At 63.4% G+C, this 9,121-nt stretch overlaps 2 protein-coding genes across 4 annotated transcripts; one reads left to right on the top strand and one right to left on the bottom strand.

Moving 5' to 3' along the window:
- The first annotated feature begins 2,785 nt into the window (after positions 1-2,785).
- Positions 2,786-3,431, top strand: MRPL41 (mitochondrial ribosomal protein L41). The gene is made up of 2 exons (XM_040963274.1): positions 2,786-2,888; positions 2,923-3,431. The coding sequence occupies exon 2, from the start codon at positions 2,932-2,934 to the stop codon at positions 3,340-3,342; it is 411 nt and encodes a 136-aa protein (XP_040819208.1). The 5' UTR covers positions 2,786-2,888; positions 2,923-2,931; the 3' UTR covers positions 3,343-3,431.
- Positions 3,432-3,530: 99 nt separating this feature from the next.
- On the bottom strand, positions 3,531-9,021 carry DPH7 (diphthamide biosynthesis 7). 3 transcript variants are annotated; one of them, XM_040963272.1, is made up of 9 exons: positions 8,817-9,021; positions 8,302-8,435; positions 8,136-8,230; positions 7,274-7,367; positions 6,900-7,072; positions 6,358-6,427; positions 6,106-6,171; positions 5,794-5,966; positions 3,531-4,161 (listed from the first exon to the last, which is right to left on the bottom strand). In XM_040963272.1, exons 1-9 carry the CDS (start codon positions 8,973-8,975, stop codon positions 3,770-3,772), a joined length of 1,356 nt encoding a protein of 451 aa, XP_040819206.1. In that variant the 5' UTR covers positions 8,976-9,021; the 3' UTR covers positions 3,531-3,769. The 3 variants fall into 3 exon arrangements, with proteins under 3 accessions (XP_040819206.1, XP_040819205.1, XP_040819207.1); XM_040963271.1 differs by having other exon boundaries at positions 7,274-7,395; positions 8,143-8,230; positions 8,838-9,021; XM_040963273.1 differs by lacking the exon at positions 6,106-6,171.
- Positions 9,022-9,121: the final 100 nt, after the last annotated feature.

Raw genomic sequence — 9,121 nt, 5'->3', positions numbered from 1 at the left:
CAGAGGGGTGTAGACAGGGGGTCTGGACTAAGCAATCAGTATAGACGACAGAACGCACTGAGGGGTCAGTGTAGATGCAGGATTGGGATTGAGCAGTCAGTGTAGACAAGAGGGCCTAACAGGTGCCTGAGTCTCCTCCTCCATCCACTAGGCTGACCTGAGGCCACCTGTTGGACACCGACTGTGGGACCCTGGGAGCTAGAGGGCAAGAGGACCCAGCTGCCCCCCACCGCGGGGCTGCCATGGCCCATGGAGCCTGCAGGGGGCTGGAGACGGGGACACGGAGCAGCACCAGCTGACTTCCCACAGGTGAAATACGAGAAGCAAGAACTGCAGCCCCAGGTCCGATGCAGGACCATCCACAACCAGCAGCTCTGGAGGGAGACAGGAGAGCCTGGACGTGAGGACGGCAGGCTCAGCTGGCACAGAGAAGGGGCAAGGCTCCACCCCATGCTTCCTAATTGCACTCCCCCAAAGGAAAATCAAATGCAGGGAAGTGTGCTGGACCCCAGAACCTGCCCTCGTACCACCATGCTTACCCAAAGCCACAGCTAGGGTGACCACTGCCCAGGAGCCCTCAGCAGTTGTTGAGGGTCCCTTGGTGGGGATTCCCCAGACACAAACTGGCACCCTGTGTCCAGGGCTGGACAAGGGGCAAACTGAACCCCTGACATCGGTGACAGTGACCCCCGTGGCAGCATGCTGGGCACACAGCGGTCACTCAGGGAATACATGATAGGCACCAGGTATGACAGCCTGTGGCTAAATCCTCATCTTGCATGCTCTAGGATCCTGGCTGCTCCACTTCCCATCCAGTTCCTTGCCTCTGGCCTGGGAAAGCAGTTGAGGACGACCCAAGGCTTGGGACCCTGCACCCGCATGGGAGACCTAGAAGAAGCTCCTGGCTCCTGGCTTTAGACCAGCCCAGCTCTGGCTGCTGTGGCCATTTGGGGAGTAAACCAGCAGATGGAAGATCTTTTTCTCCTTGTCTCCTTTGCATAAATCTGACTTTCCAATAAAACTAAAATAAACCTTGAAAGAGAAAGAAAGATGGCTACATGCAGCAGGAGCCGCTCATGGAAAGGCCCAGAATGGACACACCAAGCCAGGGCGTCAGGGACTCCCCCGCAGGGCAGGGAGGGGTGCAGAGGGAGCGGCCCTGAGCCGGTGCTGTCTCCACCTTGTGATGAAGGACAATGCCCACCCTCAGCCAAGGAAACCCCTGTAAAGGAGCCCACCCCTCAGTGGGACCCACCTTCCCACACTCTCCACTCCCTGCAAGGCACTGCTCAGGGTGAACAGGTGCTCCCTGGGCGGTCCGTCTTGCTGCCACAGCGGAGTCACTCCACGACCAGCCTGTAGTGGAGGCAGCAGAGGGGAACTCCAGACCAAGCCACAAGATGAGAACAGCTGCTGAACACTCAACCGGCTGAAAGATGCAAATACTGTGCAGCCTAGGGCAGGTGGGCAGAAGGCAGGGCCCTCCTTGCAGCACATGGAGTTCCGGGCGCTCCTTTGAGTGATGGAGACGCTGGTACAGTCACACGCCATTCCCAGGTTTGAGGGACCCAGAGGAAAGCCCGCCAACAGAGGGGACTCCCAGTGGTCAGCAGCCGCTAACTGCGTCCCAGTCTCCAGCAAGGACCCAGGCATGGGAGGCTGCCGCACATGCCTGTGGGTTGTGGACTGCATCCAGGATGAAGCCCTGTGCTAGCTCACATTTTGTTTATTAATAGCTGTGGACAGCAAGTGCCATGGACATTGCCTTGGGCACTCTGCACACTGGCCAGGTCCCCGCACACTGCCCTGGGCCCTCTGCACACTGCCCTGGGTCATCTGCACACTGCCCTGGGCCCTCTGCACACTGGCCTGGGTCCTCTGCACACTGGCCTGGGTCCTCTGCACACCGGCCTGGGCCCTCTGTGGTCTTCGCACACTGCCCTGGGCCCCTGCACACTGCCCTGGAGTTCATACAGGCCTTCTAAGTGGACTCAGGGACCCAAACATTGGACATCCTCTCCTGCCTTACCAGGTTGTAGCAGGACAGGAAGTGGAGTGGCTGGGATTTGATCCAGCACCCACATGTGATTCACCTGCTGACCCGGCGGGCCAGCCCCTGGTTTGTCCCAAATTTGTGTTAAGTCTTGGTGCAGCGGCTATGCCCAGGTCGCACAGGGTGGCCCCAGGAGCAGCTGCCCCTGAAGCCTGATCAGCCAGCACAGGCCTCCATCGTCCCGTGGGCTTTAAGCAGCCGGGCTCCCCTGGGAACAAGCTGCTGCCTGCTGTTAAGCAGCCCTCAGGTGGCCAGGTGATGTGGGGAGTGGGACGGGACGCGGGGAGGAACGTGGGGAGTGGGGCGGGACGCGGGGAGTGCGGCAGGACGTGAGCAGCCTGTCGGAGACGGCGGCAGCAGAGGCGAGGGGCGGGGCCCTGGTCAGAACTGCTGAGAGCCGGCAGCTCTGCGCCTGCGCGCTCCCCTTGCCCCGACCCGCCCATTCTCCAAGTCTTTCCGTGCACTGGCCGACTCTCAGGTCCCGCCCACTGCACTCCTAGCAGCAATAGCCAATCGAAGATGCTCTTGCTGCAGGGTGCTGGCGACCGGAAGCGGAAGTCGGTCACAGCCGAGGTCACGCTGCCTAGGCAGCGTGAAAACGAGTGTGCGCCCCAGGTGAGGACGCGTGGTCAGCGAGGTGGGAGGGAGTGGACAGGGCGGGCTGGCCGCGGCGGGGAGGGAGTGGACATCCTGAGCTGAGCGCGGTGCCCGGGCGGGGAGGGACGGGCTGACCGCGGCCTCCCCACGCAGGCAGTGGACATCCTGAGCGCGGTCACCCGGGCCTCACCGCGCGTCTCTCCCCGCAGGGCGCACGTGGACACCGCGAGCGCGGTCCTCGGCAGGGGGAGTGGACACCCCGAGTACGGTGCCCGGCACGCATGGGCGTCCTGAGCGCGGCCGCCCGGAGCCTGGTGCTCCGCGGGGCTGACCGGATGAGCCAGTGGACGAGCAAGCGCGGGCCGCGCAGCTTCAACAAGGGCCGCGGAGCCAAGCGCACGGGCCTGCGCGCCGTGGGCGGCCGCTTCGTGCAGGTGCCGGAGATGGTGCCGTCCTTCGTGGTCCCGGACCTGGCCGGCTTCAAGCTCAAGCCCTACGTGTCCTACCGCGCGCCCGCGGGCACCGACCAGCCCCTCACGGCCCACGGGCTCTTCCTCCAGACAGTGGCCCCCGCCGTGGAGAAGGACTTCCGCGAAGGCGCTTTCGACCCCGGCCGCTTGGACAAATATGGCTTTGAGCACACGCAGGAGGGCAAGCTCTTTCAGCTGTACCCCAAGAATTTTCCCCGTTGACCATAGCCCATTAAAGCTCTTGGCCCTCACGGAGTGACGGGTGTCATCAGTCGCTGGACCAGGCAGTGTCTCAGCTGTGGTTATGGAGCCGTGTGTGTGTGTGTCCGTGTCCGTGTCCGTGTCCGTGTCCCTAGAGACAGCAGCTTCCCGAGCCCACTCCAGCTCCCTCCCTGGAGACAGCCTGCTCGGTCTTCAGCGTTTATTTGTGCCAGGAGAGGGGGAAAGAGATGGGCCCCAGCCCAGCAGTGAGTCCACGTGTCGCTGCTGCCCACACTCACTGGCAGAAAGTGGGGATTTGGGGATTCTGGCCATTCAGTCACACCTCTGCAGACTCCATCCACATGAACCAGAAAAAGCTCTGGCAGAACCCAAGCCCCTTGAGAAACTGCCTCGGCCTGCCAGGGCAGGGGACACTGGCCACCTTGGCTCAGCTCGCCTCCCACTTCCAGAGGTGCAGGACGTGGTCGTAGAAGGAGCAGGTTGCTAGGAGGCCGCCAGCCCTGTCTGACGCACCTGGGGCAGGGTTACAGTCATGGCCTGTGGCCAGGGTGCAGGGCTGGCTGCCATTCCCAGTTGCATCCTCTTCTGCTGGCGGCAAGAGAGAGGCCAAGGGGTTGGCCAGGTCCTCCCCGCTGCTGTCCACTGGGTGGCCAAGGGTGGGCTCCAGTGGCCTGTCTGTGGCTTCCATGTCGCTCCTTGAAAGGGCTACTGAGGGCCCTGGCTGTGGAGAGTCAGAGCAGAGCCAGGACCAGTCGGCCCCATATACCAGTGAATCGGTCATCGATTGGGACACCAAGACAGGCGCCCCCTGCCTCCCCTCTGGAGAAAGAGACATGCGTTAGTCAGATGACCCATGTGCCCTCCAGTTGGGCATGTTGGTGCTGGGTGTGCCTCAGGACCACAGAGGGCCGCCTCTGTCAGAGGTTACAGCTGACACAGGAAGACAGGTGGGGGAAATGAAGAGGCACAGGTCAGCTGTTGTGAGGGGCTCTCCCAGCTGCAGCCCACCCCAGCAAGGGGCAGCGGGAATGCCCAGGGCAAGCCCACCAGCCACAGGAGCTGCTGCAGCCTTTGGAGGCCAGGCAGCTGTGGGGCACTGGATATGCCCAGACAGCCACCAGATGCCCAGCAGTGTGGTCACCGAGGCAGCAAGCTCCGAGGGGTTCCCTGGGCCCTGGCGTCGGTGCCAGACCAGAGCCTCAGGAGCCTGGGAGAGGACCCGGGCAGAATGGGCAGTCTCTCACTGCCAGGACCTGAGTGGAGGTTCCTGGAAAGGACATTTGTCAAGGTGAGGATGACCCAGAGTTCCCCTGGAAGGATCCCACGTACGCATTTTCTGTGAGCAGTTAGAAAACCTATGGGCTGGGCCCAGCCCAGCAGTGTGACCTAGCAGCTAAAGTCCTCGCTTTCAACGTGCCCGGGATCCCATATGGGCGCCGGTTCTAATCCCGGCAGCTCCACTTCCATCCAGCTCCCTGCTTGTGGCCTGGGAAAGCAGTTGAGGATGGCCCAAAGCCTTGGGACCCTGCACCCATGTGGAAGACCTGGAGGAAGTTCCTGGCTCTGGATCAGCATAGCACCAGCAGTTGCATTCACTTGGGGAGTGAATCATCAGATTTTCCTATCTCCTCCTCGCTATATATCTGACTTTGTGATAAAAATAAATAAATCTTAAAAAAAAAAAAAATACGGGCACACGCTGGGCTGGGAACAAGTTTCGACACAAAAGGACCAGTAATGCAGCCGAGCTGCACATCGGGAGCTGAGGGGGGACCTGTGAGCGCAGACCACGATGCTGTTACAGCCCTGTGGACCCCATGGCTGCAGGCACCATCGGGATTGAGGTGTGCCGTGTCCCCGACCTGGAGAGCATGGCCTAGAAGCACCAGCATAGAGGGAGACAGCGCATTCACCACAGAAGACCCAGAGGTGCTGCAAGATAGGGGCCCTGCAGGACTCAGCTGTGCAGTCCAGGTGTGTGCAGAGGACACGGACAGGCTCAGCCATGCAGTCCAGGTGTGTGCAGGGGACATGAACAGGCACAGCTGGGTAGCCCAGGTGTGTGCAGGGGACACGGACAGGCTCAGCCGTGCAGCCCAGGTGTGTGCAGGGGACACAAACAGGCACAGCTGGGTAGCCCAGGTGTGTGCAGGGGACACAAACAGGCACAGCTGGGTAGCCCAGGTGTGTGCAGGGGACACAGACAGGCTCAGCTGTGCAGCCCAGGTGTGTGCAGGGGACACGGACAGGCTCAGCTGTGCAGCCCAGGTGTGTGCAGGGGACACGGACAGGCTCAGCCTATGGGCAAGACATGAGGGATGATGCAAGATTCTGAGCTTAGAGACAAGGGAGCCGGGGCCCCTGGCAGCGTCCCTTGGCTCTGGCACCACTCCACAGCCAGGCGGGGAGAACAGGGATGAGGCTGGAGCAGTGGTTGTGGGCCCCACTCACCCAGGGCCTCTTGGCAGTTGAGGACCTTGAAGCCCCCATACATGCAGGCCGCCAAGAGCAGGTGATGCTGGAACGGGTGCCAGCGGAGCCGCCACACACCACCCTGCACGTGCGTGTCGGCCATCGGCTGCTTCATGTGCCGCGTGTCCCACAGGAAGATGTGCTCGTCATAGCTGGAAAAGCACAAGGAACGCCACTGCCTCTCACCTCAAGGGACGAACGCCACCGCCTCTCACCTCAAGGGACAGGGATATTTCCAGGATACCCCACTTCTCCCCAAAGGACATGGACATGGTCCCCTGGGGCACTCACCTTCCCGTGGCCAGGACATGCTCCCTGAAGGGGCTGCTCTGGATGCTGCACACACCCATCGAGTGTCTGCAAGAATAGGCAGCTCCTAAGTTGGACCCAGGAACCCAGGCAGGGTCTGCCCGGGGGCGGGGGGGGTGCTGAGGAAGGGAGGGGACCAGCAGGAGGGCGGGGGGGGGAGGGGACTGGGAGGAAGGGAGGGGACCAGCAGGAGGGGGTGGGGGAGGGCCTGCCATGCCAACCCTCAGCCAGTACCGCCTGCTGGTGAAGACAGAGGTGCCAGGAACCCGAGTGTCCCATCCACACAGAAGGCCATCATCTCCCCCTGTGTGAACAAGCACGAGGGGCTCGGCTGGGGGCTCCTGAGGGAAGCGGCAGGCCAGCCCGAGACATGGCTCACAGCTGGACAGGTGGTGCAGGCAAGGGCAGAAGTGGCCATTGCTGAGACCGCAGATGTGAAATGTGCCCACATCCTGGAGGAGTAGGTCTACAGCAGCAAAGGGACAAAGGTCCAGGTGGCCACCAACAGTGAGGCCATGGCTGTGCTGGAACAGACAGTGACCAAGACAGACAGGGACATGGAGGGACCCCGGGGGCTGGAGCTCACGGGATGGGGAGTGCTAGCCAGGAAGGGCAGGAGCCCCTCCACACCTCACCACCCACTGGGGGACAGGCTTCTTGGGTGCATACCCCACCCAGGCTGGAGGAGCAGGAAGTGGGGCGTGCAGGGGTCCTCACTGTGCCAAGTCACAGCCCTGCATACTCCAGCAGGGAGCTTTCCCAGCCAGGCAACTCACCCGAGTACACAACTTGAGTCTGCCAGTAGTTGAAGGCAGCGATCCAGGCCTCAAAGCCATGGGCCTGCCAGGAGGCCACAGCCTGCAGTCGGGAACCTTCTCCCTGCACCCTCAGGAGGTGGATCTGCCCCTTGGAGTCGCTGCTGACGATGTGCACGGGCTGGGCACCAGTGCTGGACATGAACCCAGAGAAGCCCAGCTGGATGTGAGGGGCCGGCAAGGCCCAGCAAGCACTCGGCATGCGCAGACATGTCATGAGGGGGATGTGACTGCCGCCAGGCCTCAGCCCGGACACAGAGGGAAGCCCAGGCACATGCAGCAGCCAGCAGAGAACAGGACGTGACCCTCCCAGCAGCACAGACAAGGGGCCTCACCTGCCGGGCTTCCCAGTGGACCAGTCCAGGGACAAGGCCATACACTGCTGGTCTAGGACGAGGCTGGACACGGGCTCCAGCGTGCAGCTGCTGTCTGCCCCGAGGCTGTCATCATCCTTTCCCTGCTCTCAGCGGGGACAAACCAGGGGAAACTGCAGGAGCCTGGAGGAACATACTCCTGCAGCCTGCCAACACCGGCCCTCGCCCCTGGGGACAGAAGGACTCACTCGGCTCCACCCCAGCAGACACAACCAGGTGCCTTCTAGTGGGGCCTGTGTGCCCCAAGGCCTACACAGCTTGGCAGGGGCATTCACACACACGGCGGCCCCTGGGGCCGAGCACCCGTGCAGGAGGGACAGCCCGCGCAGCTCCCTGGGGACAGATGGCGCGCCTTTTCTCTTCCACGCCATCGAGGTAACCTGGCAGCTTTCACAGCACCAGCGCCTCCTGGAGCGCTGCCTGACACCCTCTGCCCTCAGCCTTGGGCCCTGTTCACACACGTCTGTCTGCTCAGAACCATGATGTCGGTGTGGCCCCCTCCTCAGTCACTGCACACGGGACACACGGGACGGCTAGAGACAGTCATTCTGCGCACTCCCACCACCCACCCAGGGGTCCATACTCTTCGCTCTTAATTTTATAAATTTATTTATTCAAGAAGCAGATTACAGAGAGAAACACAGATGTTTCATCTGCTGCCTCATCCTGGAAAAGCGGCCAATGACCCAGGCTGGGCCAGGTCCAGGCCAGGTGCTGCACACATGGGCGGTGGAGCAGACAGGACCTGTGCCCACAACGGATGCTGGCGCTGCAGGCCCATGGAGCCGGACACCCAGCCACTGCCCACCCCCCGCAGCCCCGCAGCTGACCTCGGGTTCCACCAGACGGAGAAGCTCCACAGACCCGCATGCATCCGCCACCCCCAGGAGGGCCTCGCCGGCCACCAGGACGTGGCACCTGAGGAGAGAGGGAGGGCTGGCCCCAGACTCGCCCTACTCGGGACCACGCGTGGGGCTGCCCGGACCTACCACTTGGTGTCCAGGATGGCGTGACCATCCCTCCGGTGGGCCTCAACCAGCCGTGCGGCCGGGCGGTCCTCGCGGTAGCGGTACAGGTAGAGGCGGCCCGAGCGCACAGGGAGCAGGGCCGCGTCGGGCTCATCCTGCGGGAAAGCGCGTTATCACCCCATCCGCAGGGTCGCGGTGCAGCCTCCCCGCACTAGTACACCAAGTCCCGGACACGGGGTCCCTCACGCACCACGTCCCGCACCCGCCATCCCCCACGCGTACCAGGTCCTGCACCCGCCATCCCCCGCGCACCAGGTCCTGCACCCGCCCGCCATCCCCCGCGCACGAGGTCCTGCACCCGCCATCCCCCGCGCACCAGGTCCCGGACACGGCGTCCCCTGCGCGCCAGGTCCCGGACAAGGCGTCCCCCGCGTACCAGGTCCTGCACCCGCCATCCCCCGCGCACGAGGTCCCGGACACGGCGTCTCCCGTGCACCAGGCCCCGCACCCGCCGTCCCCCACGCACCAGGTCCCGCCACCGCCATTCCCCCGCGAACCTGGGCGCCCGGTGCGCGCAGCTGGTAAGTGCCGCATGCGAGGAGGTGCCGGCGCCCCTGCAAAGGACACCATTCCACAGAGTCCGCGGTGAGCTCCGTGTCCACCGCCTGCTGCAGCTGGAGGCGGCCGCCCCCCATGCCGCCCGTGTGCAGAGCACATCCGCAAACTCCTGTCCGTCCCAGCTTCCCGCCGCCCGGCGGCTTCCGGGCCGGGGCGGGACTTCCTGCGGGCGGAGCCGCGGACGGCGACACCTCCCGGAGCCGGACAAGCAGGCCGGGGAGCC

This window comes from Ochotona curzoniae, unplaced genomic scaffold, assembly GCF_017591425.1.
Source record: "Ochotona curzoniae isolate NIBS_2020 unplaced genomic scaffold, NIBS_Ocur_1.0 scaffold_3208, whole genome shotgun sequence".
In the NCBI taxonomy this organism is placed as follows: domain Eukaryota; kingdom Metazoa; phylum Chordata; class Mammalia; order Lagomorpha; family Ochotonidae; genus Ochotona; species Ochotona curzoniae.
Note: the sequence above shows the minus strand (reverse complement) of the source record. Positions and strands in the feature narration are given on the sequence as shown.

Excerpts from the sequence above, each read along its gene's own strand:
- MRPL41 (XM_040963274.1), top strand. The coding sequence starts at position 2,932 with ATGGGCGTCCTGAGCGCGGCCGCCCGGAGCCTGGTGCTCCGCGGGGCT.
- DPH7 (XM_040963272.1), bottom strand. The coding sequence starts at position 8,975 with ATGGGGGGCGGCCGCCTCCAGCTGCAGCAGGCGGTGGACACGGAGCTC. Across the intron at positions 7,073-7,273 it reads TCCACTGGGAAGCCCGGCAG|CACTGGTGCCCAGCCCGTGC; the intron begins GTGAGGCCCCTT and ends GTTCATGTCCAG. Across the intron at positions 6,172-6,357 it reads TCTGTCTTCACCAGCAGGCG|ACACTCGATGGGTGTGTGCA; the intron begins GTACTGGCTGAG and ends CTATTCTTGCAG.